General features: G+C 46.6%; 2 protein-coding genes across 2 annotated transcripts in view; one reads left to right on the top strand and one right to left on the bottom strand.

Annotated features, from left to right (window-relative positions):
• The window catches only part of LOC102865810 (RNA exonuclease 1 homolog), an 11,395-nt gene extending 10,693 nt beyond the window's left edge, over nucleotides 1-702 (top strand). The window contains exon 2 of the mRNA XM_006903045.1: nucleotides 5-702. Coding sequence (XP_006903107.1) covers nucleotides 5-702 — 698 coding nt within the window. The remainder of the gene's footprint in view (nucleotides 1-4) is intronic.
• A 3,015-nt stretch (nucleotides 703-3,717) lies between these two features.
• HMGCS1 (3-hydroxy-3-methylglutaryl-CoA synthase 1 (soluble)) lies at nucleotides 3,718-16,396 on the bottom strand. The gene is made up of 10 exons (XM_006903043.1): nucleotides 16,344-16,396; nucleotides 12,164-12,621; nucleotides 11,772-11,897; nucleotides 10,664-10,828; nucleotides 9,874-10,039; nucleotides 8,810-8,980; nucleotides 6,221-6,327; nucleotides 5,127-5,252; nucleotides 4,463-4,626; nucleotides 3,718-3,854 (listed from the first exon to the last, which is right to left on the bottom strand). Exons 2-10 carry the CDS (start codon nucleotides 12,609-12,611, stop codon nucleotides 3,765-3,767), a joined length of 1,563 nt encoding a protein of 520 aa, XP_006903105.1. The 5' UTR covers nucleotides 12,612-12,621; nucleotides 16,344-16,396; the 3' UTR covers nucleotides 3,718-3,764.
• Between the last annotated feature and the right edge of the window lie 212 nt (nucleotides 16,397-16,608).

The raw sequence follows: 16,608 nt of genomic DNA, 5'->3' as shown, positions 1-16,608 counted from the left end.
CCAGGTGGCAAGTACTCCCTGGAGAGGAGCTCCGGCCGAGGTGGCACCCTGGAATATGTCCCCAAGGCCGTGGGCCAGCCCCGAAGGCAGGGTCGTCACGGCATCAGCGGCAAGTACGTCGTGGACAACTCCAAGCCTTCCACTGACCTAGAGTACGACCCCCTGTCCAACTACTCTTGCAGGTTGCTGAACAGGGCCAATTCCAGGGATGAGAGACCACCCAAGCGGGCCCGGGGTGCCCTTGGCCAGGAGCCCTACACACCAGCGCCCAAGAAGCACTGCGATGCCTTCAGAAGCTGTGACGCCCGCTTCTCGGACTCGGAGGATGAGGCCGAGGCGGCCCTAGGCAATGGGACCCTCTCTGCCAGCCCCCCACAGGCCCGGGCGGGTCCTGAGAGCCAGGCCTCAGCCAAGCTGCCCTGTAGCAAGGGCCTGGAGCCCGAGGACGGGGCCTCGCGAGAGACCAAGGAGCTGGCTGTGCAGTACGATCTGGGAGACCTTGGGCAGCAGCCCCAAGGCCTGAGCCAGGGCAGCCCGGCCACTCCTGCCTCCACCGTCCCTGCCACACCGGTGCAGGGAGCCTTCAAGGATGCAAAATCCAAGAGGAAACGAGGGGAGCTGCTGGCCGCCAGCCACAAAGACAGAAGTCGGAAGAAGGACAAGGGCAGGGCCCAAGGGAAGCCAGGTGAGAGGAAGACATAAGTATGATCTTTTTAATTGCTTCCCATGTGGTGCCCAGCATCTATCCTGGGTGAGGGGATCCATTCGTTCAGGCTGTGGAAGCCTCATGGAGCTGCAGCAGCTGTGCGGGCGTGGCGCGGGGGTGGGGGGGTGCGGGATTGGGAGCCACAAGACTCAGCCATTTCTCCTTGGGAATCCTTGAATTCCTGTTGTTGAGCCTCGATCTTCACTGAGGGCCAGTCATCAACTGTTTAAGTGTTCAAGTATCAATAAGCCGAAGTCTGTGGAAGGCCATAATGGCCCTGCTTAAAGTGGTTCACTGCTCCCGCAGCTCACCATTCATTCTGTCTCTGCCTCCAATGCCATCTTGGATCTCCCAAAGGGTATTTCTATTTGCAACTTTGTGAGAAAGTGCCGTACTGCCTTCCAGAGTGGTTGGACCATTTTACACTCCCGCCTACAGTGCCAGCATTTGTTGTTTGCTGCTCTGTTGAATTTTGCTATTGTTACTGGGGTGAGATGATTATCTCATAGTTGTTTTTTTTAAATTGAAGAATATATTTTAAAATATTCAGAAAGGGAAAAGATTAGAATCAAGCTGAGTTTCTCAGCCCAAGTGAACTTTCTCACAAGCCATGACACCAGAGAGGAAAGACTCGATATAGAGGGAGTACCTGTCCTGGTGAGCTCCCCAGCCAAGGCAAGTTTCCTCCAGCCCTATGACCACAGGCAGGGTGATTTTCGCTCCCCGTGAGACTGTAGTGAGTCCTGGACCAGAGGTGGACTTCAGGAAGGGTGACTAGCTCTCCCAACTGGAGAAGTGAACTCTTCAGCTGGGGTCATCAGCCTCAGGATCTTCTGGAACCCCAGGCAAGAAAAACTATCACAGCAAATATACAGAAGAAGTAGACTACCTCACACCCTACACCCAAATCCTAAGGAAGGTATCACCCCTAAGAAGTGAACACAACACGAAATTCATGGATTTCCTGAAGGTGGCAAATCTGATCAAACTTTCTGGCATGGAATTCAAAAGAAAATGGTTGGGTATTTCTGTGAGTGAAAGACAAATTTGAATAATAGCAGGAATCTACAAGCAATTTCCAAGAGGAATTAGAAAAAGAATACAAGACAAAACAAATAAAGCAGACCAGGGAGCTCTGGTGGCCTAGTGGCAAGAAGCTGCACTGCAATCCCAGAGGTACATGGTTCGAATCCACCAGATGCTCTGCCGGAGGAGGGGCCATCTCCTCCTGTACCAGTCAGATATGATTTGATGGTACACTCACACAAAAATAAAATAAAATTAAAAAAAAAAATTATCAGTATAAATTCCCCATTACTACACCTTGAAGACAAGACCTCGTACATCTTTAATTTCTAGCTTAATCAAAATGCTTTGCTTATACGGAATTTAGTAATGAGTGGAAGTAGATGTTGAAGGGATGTAATAAAATGAATGCCCTTATTTAAACAAACAAAAGGCAACAAACATACTAATTCATTTCTTTGCTAAATTCGTAGTGTAGGGGTTAAAAAAATAATACTCAAATACCTGAAATGTTTCTCTAAAACTTTATTTCAAAGTTATTCACCTCTCTGTTAATAAGGTGTACAGTTAATGCTCTATGCCAAGTATTACAAGGCATGCCCATTGCCGGCAATGGACTCTGACTGAGAAAACCCATTTCCTGGCATCAAAAGATACATACTTGACTCTTGAAAACATACTGAATTTCCAATACTTGGAAAACTATTACATGCACCATTTCCCATCAATCTTTAAAACTGAACATTATTAATCTACATCAGTGAATGTTAAAACGAAGACATTTTAACAAATTGTGACTGTACAAATCAAAAAACACTACTGGTTAATATTTTACAAACACTACATTACATAGTACATTGCAATTTAAAACATTACATTTCGTATTCGTGTAAGTTATTTCAGATAACTGAGATTTCATAGAATTGAACAGTAGATAAAGTTTAAAAATTTAGTTCTGTACATTAGTTCCAACTACCTCTATTTTACAATCGATAAGGCTCATGTCATGTTCAGCACCAAAAAGATCTACAAAATGGTCTAGTGTTCTTATCCATCCCAGGCAACAATTTTTGTTTTCCCAAAGGTGAAAGTCTATGAAAATGCTTTATAAATTCTACTCCTAGACCTTGAAGCAGAATATTCTTTTTGGTTTGGCAGACTGTAAAAATTCAGATTGTACTCTTCATAGGATACATTAAAAAAAAAAGAAAAAGAAAGAACACATCCACCATGAATTCAGTTCTCAGTCTTTAAGATGAATTTGTAACACTGACGCATCAGAAATAACCTACAATGCCCTGTCGCTATCTTACACCTTTCTGCTTCAAATAAAAACAGGCAGCAAAAGAGATGATTCATCGGTCCTTCAAATCAAGGTGCAAATAAGGACTGCAAGCCTTCCTCATCCACTGCTCCAATGGCTCTCACTGATGTTCAGCACAGCCACTTGGAGCTGACATGGGAACAGGCCCATGCTTACACCAGCCATCTCGTAGGTCAGCATCGCTCTGCTCAGAGGTCATCACAACTTTCAGTCACTGCTGGGCTTGATGGACGGCAACGCTCCAGTTTCCAGAACAACTAGTACCAACCTAACTCTTCTCCTCCCTTTAAGATTAAGAGATTTTTAAAAAGCGCACAGGTCAAACACGGTGTGTGCACACTGCATTGAAACCACTTTTCCCACGTTGTGATCAGAAGACTTGTTCAAAGTACTACAAAATTCTTACATGTTTTTTAAAAAATTGGGTTTTAATTGGAGACTGGTACGTCGGATTTCTTCTGCCAGAAGCACACGATTCATTTCACCACATTTAAAAGCTACACTCCATGCATACAAGTAGCAGAGAGGTATGAAGTTTTACAGAGCCCTTAGCATCACCCGAGTACACTGAGCACTGGCTAGACCACAAGAGGAAGCAGGCCAGCGAAGGCTTTTCACAGAGTATGCAATGGTTCTCCAGGCTCCACGTCAGCTAGATAAACATCGTCCCACCCCAGAACCCACGGTGACGTCTGCCCTTCACAGTTTTCAGTGTTCCCCGTTACTAAGGACAGCCGCTTCTGGCTCAACGCCTGTGGCAGGGAGTCTTGGCACTTTCTTAGCAGGACTTGGAATATGCTGAAATGAAAGGAAAAATTGTTGATTCACAGACTGTTTTTTTTAAAAATTGCATTTCTATGAAGAAGTGGATAAGGGAACTACTTTGAAGCAGCTTATACTAAATTTTTCCAGGAGGGAAATCAAATCAACGTCCATCCTTCACTACCGTGACTTCATTCTATCACCTGCCCCGTGGAGCACAGGGAAGGCCACAGTGCCACATCTGCTACTTCTATCAGCAGCTGCAGCTATGCAGAAGAGGCGCTCAACAACCCGAGGCTGCGAGAGCCCTGGCTCAAGCCTGGCCTCGCACGGTCCAGCTGGCATTCTGGCAGCCCCTTAACTTCCTGGAGCCTCATCTCTAAAACCCGTTAGCATCACTTCCTCAAGGGGACTGTGGTGAGAAAACAGAGCTGCTAAGGAAAGAAAGCAGCTAATAACTGAAGGCCAAGTGCAGTGAGGCCGTCGCTCCGTGGCACGCTGGAGACCAAGGCCCTAACTATCCTTCCGCGGGCATCCCTTCAAAGCCCTAAGTCTCGATTAGGCTGCCTCAATCCTCAAACGCAGGGCAGAGACCCCGGGCCCCGTGACAAGCCAAGCGAGCGCGGGCACGAAGGCGTCCCTACCTCAGCTGCTGTGCTGGAATGCACGAGGCCCACGCCTTCCTCCAGAGTGTCATCGCTCGGGGCGGGGCGGCGGGCGTAGGTCCTCCGGTGCATTTCATCCACTCGCACCAGGTACCACGTTCCTTCAAAGAGGGAATCGATCGAACCCTGGGGAATATAGTTGCCTAAAAAAGGGAACATATGAAAGAATTAGTTATATCCTATTACTAATTTTACTCACAAAGTTACTGCTATGTAAAGCCACATGCTTTTATCGTCTGTGTAGCTCACGATATTATTCCAGTCATCTGTCATGGACGAATTGTGTCTTCCAAGTATGTGTTCACTTGGCTATGCCCTGACTTGGGAAAAGGAAGGCTGAAGGCAAGACACAGGGATCTCCGAGGAGAGGGGCCCACAGTATTAAAAGCAGACAAGGACCTTCCCCCAGAGCCACAGAAGGCCTTCCTCAGACCTTGTGCACTCCCGGACTACGGGAATCAATGTGCTTGTTAAAGCCATGTCCTGGTGGCATTTCTGTTACAACAGTTCTGGGTAAGGCAGATACTTCTACAGACTTGTAGATGCCAATGGTGAGAGAATGCATCATTTGTTGAAGTTCCCCTTGTGGGGTTTCTGGTCCAGCAGCAATGCGTTACTCAGACACTCTGCCTGGGCGTCTTACCCAAGTGATGAGTGTCCTCTCTGAGCTTCATAGTCTCTGCAAAGACATCTGGTGCTACACAGGTTCTTGAGTCAAGTCTTGATTTAAGGTCACAGACGCTTGCTGTTATTTTATCCAGAGCAGACCCTGAAATAGAAAAGAATTCCAACACATGGAAAAATTAATGACTCCTGAGTCAAACATCAGCAAAGTGACAGACAGCTTTTCGTTCCTCTCAGAATCACTGGCTAGAACTTCTGAGTCCACGGGTCCCATGGTATCCATCTGACACAGGTCATAGGACCTGATTATCTATTTGGTTCAATTTTGCAGAGTAGACAATTAGGATGTTGGTGGGATCTGAAGCCAAATCACTTTTCTATAGTCAATCCATTTAATAGTTCTAGGAAATTAATGAGGAGCTTTCCATCAGTTTTTCTTTCTGCTTTAACAAAAGCGTCCTTAAGAGGCAAAATGCTCTAGTACCTAGTGGTAAGGAGCTGAACTGCAAACCAGCAGTTCAAGCCCATTGTCTGCTCTGGAGGAGGAGGCTGGGCAACGTCCTCCCGTGCAGCATGTTGTTGATGGCGACCCTATGAACAAAAGGCCTGAAGCCCCTCTACTAGACACTTATCAAAGTTCATAGAGTTTTTGGAGGCATGTGGTTTAGGAAGTGGGTGCCACTCCTGCTTCCAACCCACTCCAGGGTCACCTATGGGTCAGTTGTAACTCGACAGCCAATGACTCTGATTCTCTATAAAAATTAGACAATTTATTGTAAAACCAACAAAAGAGAAAGGATTCTGGTGTTATTCACTCACATGATCACTTATTAGTATAAACATGCAAATACTTCCTACATCTAATAAGTGTATTTCCCGTTTCATGCCTAGTTAGTGCCACAAGCTTAAAAAAAAAACCATAATTTTCCAAAGAAGAAAACTTTTAAATAACAGGAAATATTTATAAAGCTTATTTTTTTCCTATTTTGGGGGTGGGGGGAGATACCCTGACAGTGATATAGTCCTGCCTTTTACCTAGTTGAGGCAGATTATCAGGGACAGAGTAGCTTTGTTAAAATGTCTTGCTGCTGCAGAGGGCAGACCCGCACTCACCTGGTGTGGCATCCTGTGTGACTCTCAGGGAGTACAAAGTGGCAGCCAGACCAGAACCATAGGAGAAGATGCCAATCCTCTTCCCTGCCAACTGCTGAGGTGAGTACCTACGCAGATGGAGAAATGTGTTACGGTCAAGGATCCGCTCTTGGGCCCACGGTGAGGAAAGCTGGAGCAGAAAGAAGACCCCACACTGCAGCCTGGCGGATCCAGAAACTGTTACAACAAGCAGACGGGAAAAGAGCTTTCATTGCTTTGGGAATGATGGGGTTTATGAGGAAGTTACTGTATCATAAAGAGCATTACTTTGTCGACTGGAGACTGTCACTGTGGCTGCACTGTTGACACATCGGTAGCACAGCTCTGGTGGTCTGGGGGAGAGACGGGCAGTCTCCTCCCATGTGATTTACAGCCTCTGAAAAGACACTCATCAGCTAGATGAGGACTTGGTGGCAATGAGAGACCAAGGTGTCCACCGGCTGGGCTCGATGCCCAGTGGTTTGGCAACGCTGCCGTGATGTAATCATCCCATGATGTGGTGTCAGGGGATTCCTACAAGTGCGATGGGACACCCGGATGCAGGCTGCAGCCCTGTGGGGCAAGAGGTCTTTCCTAGGCTATGGCCTCTATCCCTTTTACTCTTACAAGACATAAAAGAGAAGCAAACAGGAAACACTAACACCAGGAAAGGGTGGTTGGAGTGGAGCCCGTCTTTTGGACTAGGGGAAGGAAGGCTTGCCTTTGTGTCTTCCCTGGGACAGTAAGAGGCGTTCCCTCTCAGCAGGCACATGCTACTCAGAACCTAGCCTCCGAAAACTGTGAGAAAACCACCATGTTTGTTTCTGTTCTAGTGGCACAGGAGAATGAAGCCCAAGGCTGGTATAAGGCGTAGGCTACTGCTCCAGCAGACACCTCAAGTGTGGAAGTGGTCAAAGTCAAGATTGGCTTGAAGAGATTGTTGGCAGCCCCTGAGCTGGTGAAGCTGGGTGTGCTGAAGCAGGAGCCCTGTGCCCGTGGACTGGGGGCTCCTGAGCACTTGCTGGCACAGCTGGGTTTGCTGGACCAGGAGCGAAAGAGCAGAGCACCTATGGGAGGAGGAGAAGCCCTTCTGGCACTTAGTAGTAGAATTATGAGTTTTGTAATATTTGCTCAAGCAGGGCAGAGGCTGGGTCACTTCAGGAGGCCTAAGGTGCCAAGAAGCTGAGGAACCAGAAAGCAAAGCTGATGACAGAAAGCAGAGCTGCCTTGGTCTCAGGAGGTAGAGTCATTGCTCTTAAATAGGCAGATACGGGGGGTTGGGGAAGAACAAGAAAAGGGTACATACATAATGAAGACACATTAGATCAGATAAGGGTCAGATCACAGTCTAAAAAGTCTAATATATGATTAGGCATTATATGAATGACAACAATCTGGAACAAAAGGGGCACCGCAAAATAGGCCGGGGCCCAGCCTCCCAGGGAACAAAGGTCCAAGCTTGCCGAGGTGGTGTCGCAGCGTGCAGCTACTCCTGAGCGCCAAGATGATGTGGCTGAATCTGCCACCAATGGGCCGAACAGGGCTGACAGTGTGCGGTGACCATTCGGGAGACGGGCAGAATGGGGCTGCCCACAGCGGAGGGGGAAAGGTCCTCTAGGACCGAAGTGAAATCATCAATGAATGACTTTATCTTACTTGGATCCACAATCCTTGGGGTACTGTGTTGGGAAACTCTGCTGTCAAGGATCTCTCTGTAACTGGGGCACTGAGGTCAGTTTGTAAGCCAAAGTTCATCTGATTCAGGCCACGGCCTTTTACTTGCTATGTATCTAAAACTAGGACAATGACTAAGGATGACAGAAGAAGACTCAATGCGCTTGATCTGCAGTGCTGGAGAAGAATACTCAATACCCCAGGGACTGCCAAAAGAGAGCCAGCAGAAACCAAGGTGCTCTTACAGGCACAGAAGACGAAACTCCAGCTCACATACTTTGGGCATGTTGTGGAGAGGCCAGTCCTTGGCAATGTTGAGGTCAACGTCATGGAGGAAGATGCTCAAGAAGATGGACTGACAGTGACTGTATTAACGAGCTCAGGAATCTCAGACGGTGAGGATGGCGCACAGGATAGGGTAGGGTCATGTCTGCTGTTTGTGGGATTGCTATGAGTTGTTCTCAGCTCACACTTAACTGTGAAAGGATCTAGTTCTAGTTGTTAAAGCCACTGACCTGTGATAGTTCTGTTCTAGCAGCACTGGATAAACAAGATGTGGTCTAACTATAGTTCAAAATAATGAGCTCATGAAGACGCAGCCAGGAAAGTCAAAGTCAGAACCCTACCTTCAACCCATGTATCCTTCTAGTCTAGAAGCAGGAGATCAGAATGTGACAATGAAACATCACCATGACTCACACCCTACAGGAGGCTTGACTCTGACTACTGACCTCCCACAGGAGGCTTGACCCTGACGGACACCCCACAGGAGGCTTGACCATGACTGACCCACACCCCACAGGAGGCTTGACCATGACTGACCCACACCCCACAGGAGGCTTGACCATGACTGACTGACCCCCACAGGAGGCTTAAGTGGCTGAGCCCCATACTTACTGTGCCAGAAGAGAAGCAAGTGAGCCATAGACTGAGGACGTGTACATGTTCCCATTCTGATTGGATACAAGCAAAGACGCTTTTGTTTTCTGATTGAAGAGTTCAGAACTAGCCTTCATAAATGCCTTTTCCACATCTCGGTCAAAGTAAGTATCTTCTAATTTAACATCCCTGAAAGATTTGTAAGACAGACAATGTTTATGGTGCTCCAAGAGGATGGGCTTAATGCCCAGTGACACCTGCATATGACTTCTCACTGGTTAAGCATCGCTCTTCCACGCAGCCATACCCAGCAACGCCAGCTGCTGTGAGAAACAGAACCAAGCACACACGTACGCGCTCTTTAAAGGCCTTGGAAACAAGGTCACCGGCTGGTTCCGGTGGGTTAATGTGTCCATTAGCACCTTACTGTTCTCAAACAGAACATGACACTGTTTCAACTTCGTAATCATGAAAAGCTGTCAGAGCTGTGGGGCACTTTACCAAGGGAGACGCGGGCCAGGAGGACAGAATGACCGGCTTTAAGGGCACACGTGTTAACAAGCGGCTACTGCTGAGCTGAGCCTGGCACACTGTGACTACGTGTTGGGGTAGAAGCAGGCTGTATACGGCCACCCGTGGCTGATCTGGGAAAGTGGGGGTCACTAACACAGACTGCTGTGACGGCCCGGGAACGGAGCAAAAGGCCTAACTCAGAAGCTCGGCTGAGTAAACAGGCTAAGGGCGCTACTTTACAAGAATGTACTTTCTCGCTAATGAGATCAATAGGTTAGATGGGTTTGAGGCCCTGGTGGTTCAGTGCTAAGGGATCATGCAGCCAGTGAAAGGCAGGTGCCTTGGAAATGCAGCTGCTCCACAGAAGGGCGGGCAACCTCCTCTTGTGCGATTTACTGCCTCTGAAAACTCGCTGAAGGGGCATCTATGGGTTCGTTCCTACCCGATGGAACATGACAACAGATGATGTGCGAGACCCTTTGGACTCTAATTAAATGTTTTTAGGTCTATACAATGGTTCTCACAGGCATAAAATAATAAGACAGACGAATCACAAGAGCTCCTCTTACCCAAAGGCTTCCAGGCCTCTGTAGATGCTATTTTTATCTCTGTTTTGGTCATTCAGAAAGTCATTCAGCAACATCCGGGCTAGAGATTTCTGAACCAGTTTACAGTACGGCGAGTGGAAGATCACGAAGCCAAAGTCATTCAAAGTAAAATCTTTATCATTTCCCTCTGAAAGAGAAGTCCAAGAAAAAGACGAGCTTCAGATAATAATCAATTTTGGAAGTTTGATATTAGGACAGAATTAGGGCTCTTGCATCTTAAACTAGTGCATGATAAGCAAACGACCAGAATATAGTGTATGCTGAAATCGGCTTAAAAAAGCACATCAAAAAAGACAGCTGACGTTGGCATCATACTAGTGTTTTTTCAAACATCAGAATCTTGTGAGTGGGTGACATAATCAATTTGATGCGTAAGAAACAGTTTTTGCTTTAAAGGAAAACAGAATAACTCATAGAATGAGGAAGCAGTTGCATGACGCACACTTTTGCTTCAATTTAGCATAAACATACACATCTTGTTAAATTACTTCTCAGTATGGTTCCTAGTGGAAGAAGTTAGAAAATGACTGTGTTTAGACGTTATTAAATACAGAGACCTTCTATATAATACAGAAATGGTCCTCATCCGTAGGCATTAGGCTGTGATGTTTTCTTTAAACCCTCTCATAACCTCTAAAGGCAAATACGGACTCTAGAGAAACAGTTTGTGTGGATCCAGCCACATCATACGGTAGGCAGATCTCACTGCCATCAACAGATACCCAGACCAAGGAGAACACACACAACCTACCCTTCTGCCACTGGGCGCGGACCTTTTTCCGGTAGACAGAATAGCAGCGGTCTAGTGCACTGAGGTAGCACTGAATGGAGAGCTTTCCATCCACAACAGGGTACTCAGAGAGCATGTCAGGCTTGTAAAAGTCATAGGCGTGCTGCATGTGGGTGCCACGCAGCCCTGTGAGAAACAAAAGGAAGATGTCTGTGGACCTCCACCACTTCTTGATAATCATATACAAATAGAATGTACCGTCTAGGGCCTTCAGAAACTGTCTAATTAGCTCTTCCCACTGGTGCTGTTAGGTGCCGTCGCGTGCAGAACAACAGATCTGAGCCCTACCCTACCTACCCTGTATCTGACACATTTCAGCCCACTGCCACAGTCACTTATCAATCCGTCTCACTGAAACGATAAAGGCATTTACAAATAGGCTCAGGGTTCCATTAGTATATACACTGTCATTCATGTTTTTTAAATCCAAATGAGGGCTACAACTGCCCTACTGAACCGCTTCTCGACCTTTTGGCTAAGACCAAGTGTACAATTGCCCTGCTGAACTGAAAACAAACTCTACCTGTCACGTTACTATGACTACAGGCCAGTTCCCCTTTTTCGCTTCTCTCTGAATTGGGACAATAACCACCTACAGCACAGGACTGCGACTGCCACAAAGATTCTGACCATATTTCACTGATGTCAGGGAAGCACCTGGAGCTCTAATGGCCTCTTCTCTAGGCTGTGGTGCTGTTAACCCAAAGCCACACTCCTCTGGGGTCTGAATCCACCCAAGGCGCCTCAGGAGAGATGGGCAATCTCCACCCTTGTGGTTTACAGCCTTGAAACCCACCAGAGGGTCAGTCACGAGTTTGTTCAGACTTGATGACAAGAGAAAAACCGAGCACTTGCTTTGGTTGACACTGTGCCTTCAGCAATGGGCTCCAGTGTCTCAGAGAGAGCGAGAACGGCCCGGGAGAGAGCAGGTGTCAGGTTGGGGGCTTACAGAGTCGCTATGAGTTGTACTCGAGTCAACAGCATCTAACAAAAACTAGTGCTTTTTGTGTATGTTCAAATTGTTCAGCACACCGACTTTTTTTTTAAAAAAGCTGCCACGAACACTTACCTCGGTCAAAAATTAAGGGGGCGTTTGGTCCAATTAGCAGAGCGACAGCTCCAACTCCACCTGTGGGTCTAGCATTTCCGGTGGCGTAGACAGCGATGTCCCCCGCGACCACCAGGGCATAACGGCCTGCAAGAGATCATTCTGTGATCACGCACGAGAAGACGGTCACACTATAAAAAGCACACCCATCAGCGGGGCCATCCATTGCCCCCAGAATGCCCCAGCCCCGTCTGTAGAAAGAAAGAAAATCTCCAAACTCAACAGCAAACTGGTAGGATAATCAGATCCCAATTCAGATGAGGGGAAGGCCACAACTGCCACGCGCCTGGAAGCATCGTGAAGGCGAAGGTCCTCTGGGCCTGTCACCACGTGGAGCAGGGGTCTGTACCTACCGTCCCAGGAGCTGGACTCGATCCAGTTGACGGCATTGAAGACGGCAGCCGTGCCCCCGTAGCAGGCGTTCGTGGTGTCTATTCCCTCTATGTCTGTATTCCCAGACTCCTCAAAGAGCTGCATCAGGTTCGACTTCACGGACTTCGACTTGTCGATGATCGTCTCCGTTCCAACCTCAAGCCGCCCAATGCAATCGTAGGAAAGGCCATTTCTCTCCATCAGATTCTGAACCACAGTCAGGCAGAGAGAGTTGATGTCTTCTCTGTCTGTGCAGAAGCCCATCTTGGCCTGGCCCAAGCCAATCGTATACTTCCCAGCATCTACACCATCGTATTTTTCCAACTCTGTTTGGTCAACATACTGAGAAGGAAAATAGATCTCCAGGGCAACAATCCCCACATCCTTTGGCCAGCAGGCTTCTGCGTTCAAGGGAAGTGACCCAGGCATGGTGAAGGAGCTTTAAAGAAAGAAACAATAACAACACTGTTACAAAATTGAAAAATGGATCTTAGAGAGTTTAACTGTCATTAGTTTAGCAGATTTTATTTAGGGAAGCCAATTTTAAACTTATGGATTATTTCTATGTAATAATTACATATATTATAAATAATAATTACAGTATGAATACAATACTATCATCTAAAATAATACATAACACTTTAGAAAGGCTTTTGATCTATTGAAAATTACACATCCTTATTTAAAATATTATTGTTAGATATAAAATGTCAATGAGATTCTTCTATGTTGTAAACAAACAGAAGGCAGAATAAACAATAATAAAATGGCTGACAAATCAGGAGTCAATTATCTGCCTTACACCTGGCCACTTCAAAAGGCTTAAATAAGTCATTCACTCATCATAGATATTGTGATTATTTATAGCTCCTTGGAGGCAAGGATTCTGAGGCTCCGTCTGGCATACTTTGGACATGCTGTGAGGAGAGACCGGTCCTTGGAGAAGGACATCATGCTTGGGAGGGTGGAGGGACAGCGCAGGAGAGGAAGGCCCTCTATGAGGTGGATTGATTCAGTGACTGGGATAATTGGGATGGGTGTGTCAGAGGCAGTGCGGTTGGCACAGGACAGAGAGTAGTTTAGGGCTGTTGTACATAGGGTCGCTGTGAGTCGCAGGCGACTCGATGGCACAACACAACAACAACTGTGGTATCAAACAGGAGTGCACACTTTATTGATCTGAAGAACCACAGCCAGTAGAAAACCGTAGCACAAAGTCCACCACACACACTGCAGACTCCTGCAATTTCAATCAGGGTCTAATATCAATATTCCAGACTTTCTATACAACATAACACAGTTCCAAAACCTAATAAACTGAAAACTGGGTAATTCATATATTATATGTAGTATCTGTTAGAAAGTACCTTTTAAAATCACCTCTCCCATCGCATCTTTTAAGAAAAGGATCTAGAAGTTGAATTGTCTTCACACTCTGAAGACATTTAGTTTATTTCTTGGTTTATGTCCCAACAGTAACAAAAAGGCTTGGGCAAATGTCACTTAATAGCCTTCCCTATTTTAGAAGTGTATTAGCCAGAAAAATAGAAATTATTCTAGATATTGAATATGGTCAAACATTTGGTAGCTGGCCAAAGGAGAAAAGAACAGGGTGGTTCTACAGAGTCGTGAGCCAAAGTCATACTGACGCTGCTTCACCTATTGTTATTACGACCTCTCCACTGGACTGCATGACGAATGTGGCATCCAGACGGGAAGACTCAACAATTGTCTGCATTATGCAGATGACACAAGCGCTTGGGGCAGAAGATCAAAGGCTAGAGTCTGCAAACTAGATTCCATTTCATCAACAACAACAACAAAATGAAAAATTCACCACTGGACCAATAGGCAACGTCATTAACAGATGGAGAAAAGACTGAAGTTGTCAACACCTATGTAATTAAGACATGTTGTTAGGTGCCCTCGAGTGTGACTCATGGCGACCCTCTGAACAACCAATCTGAACCCTCTCCTATCCTGTGCCCTCTTCACCGTCTCTGACATGCTCCAGTCACTGCTGCAGTCACTGTGTCAACCCTCCACCTTTCCAAACATGATGTCCCTCTCAAAGGAGGAGACAAGCTGCGTGGTCTGAACTGTAGAAAGCGGGAAGTCCTGGGAGGTGGGGCGGTACATGCCAAGACCTCTCCCCTTGATGCCTGCAGAGGCTTGTGCTAGATTTCTTTCTGGACAGAGGGGTTGAGAACCCTTGCTCCTGGATTAGACCGGGCACAGTATGCTCCTTATCAAGGCTGCTTTCCCCCCAGCCCTGCTGTGGGAAATCCATCACATGACCCCCGACTTGTTTCATATCCTTAGCTAAAAAAATCAAAACGGCCAAAACTGAAGGTGGTCCTGGGCAGAGGGAGAGTGAAATATGGAACGAAATTCACAATCTTAAAGAAGACCAGAACTGTTGGTTGAATAAGGGCTGCTGGAGCCCCAGAGGATGGTTTTGTCCCACCTTCTAACCTGGACCTGCACACACACCGCCCTGGGGATGGCCTCTGCCAAACAGCTAACAGGCTATAAAGATAAAAGCAGCACCCTGGAGGGAGAGGCGGACAGAGTCCTTCTCTACCGGGCAGCAATCTGCCCAGAGAAAATGCTCACAAAGCCAAGGGCACTGGGCCTGGGACCGCAGAAAGTGAAGGGGTCACAACCCACGCCACAAAAACAAAATGCATAGGCTGTTGGATGGGAAAATTATGTGTTCTATAAGCATTCACCCAAATCACAAATCAAACATAAAATTAAATAACCCTAACACATCAAAGAGAAAATGTCTCCAGCAAAAAATAAGATCCCAAAAATGGGAATTGGAGGGGGATGCACTTTTAACAACTTAACTCTGTAAACTTCCCAAAGCCATCTTCCAGAGAGAGAGAGGACCAGAGTGTCTCTCCCTAAGGGATGGCTCCCACACTCACCCCCCATGGACAGAACAAGTGTCCTTGTCATTAGACAAGCTGACAGAGAGACTCTGAGAACCTCTGGCCTAGAGACCCAAAGGGACCGGCAGAACCTTTATAGTCTGATTTCTAGGGATTGTGGGGAAACTGTTCAGCAGGGAGCCCATTCAGTCTCCTCACCGGGTTCTCATCATCCACGACCCCTGGCCTAGGCCAACAGACATCCTTCCGAATGAATGTATCTGATCTTTGTCAAGATGCTACTTAAAACTCTTCAAAGCTTCTCTTTCACAAATAAGGCAGCCTCCTCACACTAGACAAGGAGCTTGTTCCGGGTCACTCTCACGTCCTGGGTACCTAGCCCAGCATTTGGCACTTAGCATATGCTTAACAGTGGATAAATGAAATGCTACTTGCCATCTAATCTAAAACCAGCAGTGACAGATCATAAAGCCGAGGTTTAAAACTGAGGGAGAAAACAGCATCTTAAGAAAGGAGCTCAATGTGAACATAAGGCAGCAAAGGCTTAGGAAAAGGTAGTTTATTGGTTCAAACACAATCACTATCCAGACTCCTATCATTTTAAGTATTAATATAGCTATGAGCCGTGCTTGACTCGACGACGGCAATCAACAACAACAACATATAGAGGTAAGAGTTGCCGTACACCATCAAGTCGGGATCAACCCACAGCTGACCCTCCAGGGAAAGGTTTTCTGAGTAATAAATCACACTGCAGGAAGAGTGCTCATCCTCCCACAGAGAATCTGGGGGGTTCAAACTGTGTGCCTTTTGGACTGCAGTACAGCTTCTCACCACTAGGCCACCAGAGCCCTGTATATATACAAAGCATTACTGGTACATATGACTTAAATCTAAATATAAAGCCATTTTTCTTCTACCTAAACTGGAAACCTAGCAAAGATCCAAGTCTAACCTGATCCCCAAAAGGAAATGTTCACTTGCTAATGTATGTGACTTTTACGATGTCACACTTATTTGATTATCTACACCTTTTTCAAAAGAGGAAACAAAAGTTTGTCTCATTTGTTTTTTACTTGAAACGTTATCCTAGGAAACACAAAATTAAGGCTGCTTCGGTCTCCCAGCACCTTGCAGCGTTCATTTCCTGGGAGGGTGTGAGAGTATGCAGTGTATCAAATGGTCATCTGCTCTGGGTAGAAGGCAGCCCTCCCGGAGAGGGGCGCTCCCGTCCAGTAGCAGCAGGGCAGGGCAGGGACCGTACCTGTGCGAGGGGTACAGAGCTGCAGTCTCCAGGTCTGTCACTGTTTCCTCCTGCAGGCACTAGGAATTTCAAATAAGAACTTCTTTAAAGTAAAAAATCACCACAGTGATTCAATCCCAGTGTTGAAGGCAAAGCCTTTTCTTGTCCAACTATATTATGAAGAAAGTAAGAAACTTAAGGGCAACATGCCCACCCCCATCACCCTTATTTTTCCTCCGGTGGTTTAGTGGTTAGGAGCTGCACTGTCAACCCAAAGGCACAAGGT

This window comes from Elephantulus edwardii, unplaced genomic scaffold (genome assembly GCF_000299155.1).
Source record: "Elephantulus edwardii isolate Elephantulus edwardi_28Jun2011 unplaced genomic scaffold, EleEdw1.0 scaffold00499, whole genome shotgun sequence".
In the NCBI taxonomy this organism is placed as follows: domain Eukaryota; kingdom Metazoa; phylum Chordata; class Mammalia; order Macroscelidea; family Macroscelididae; genus Elephantulus; species Elephantulus edwardii.
The sequence above is the reverse complement of the archived record's forward strand: the minus strand, read 5'-3'. Positions and strand labels throughout refer to the sequence as shown.

Coding starts and splice junctions, on each gene's coding strand:
- HMGCS1 (XM_006903043.1), bottom strand. CDS start 12,611: ATGCCTGGGTCACTTCCCTTGAACGCAGAAGCCTGCTGGCCAAAGGAT. Junction 10,829..11,771: donor CCCCTTAATTTTTGACCGAG/GTAAGTGTTCGT, acceptor TGTTTCTCACAG/GGCTGCGTGGCACCCACATG. Junction 6,328..8,809: donor CTTGCTTCTCTTCTGGCACA/GTAAGTATGGGG, acceptor CCATCTGCGTAG/GTACTCACCTCAGCAGTTGG.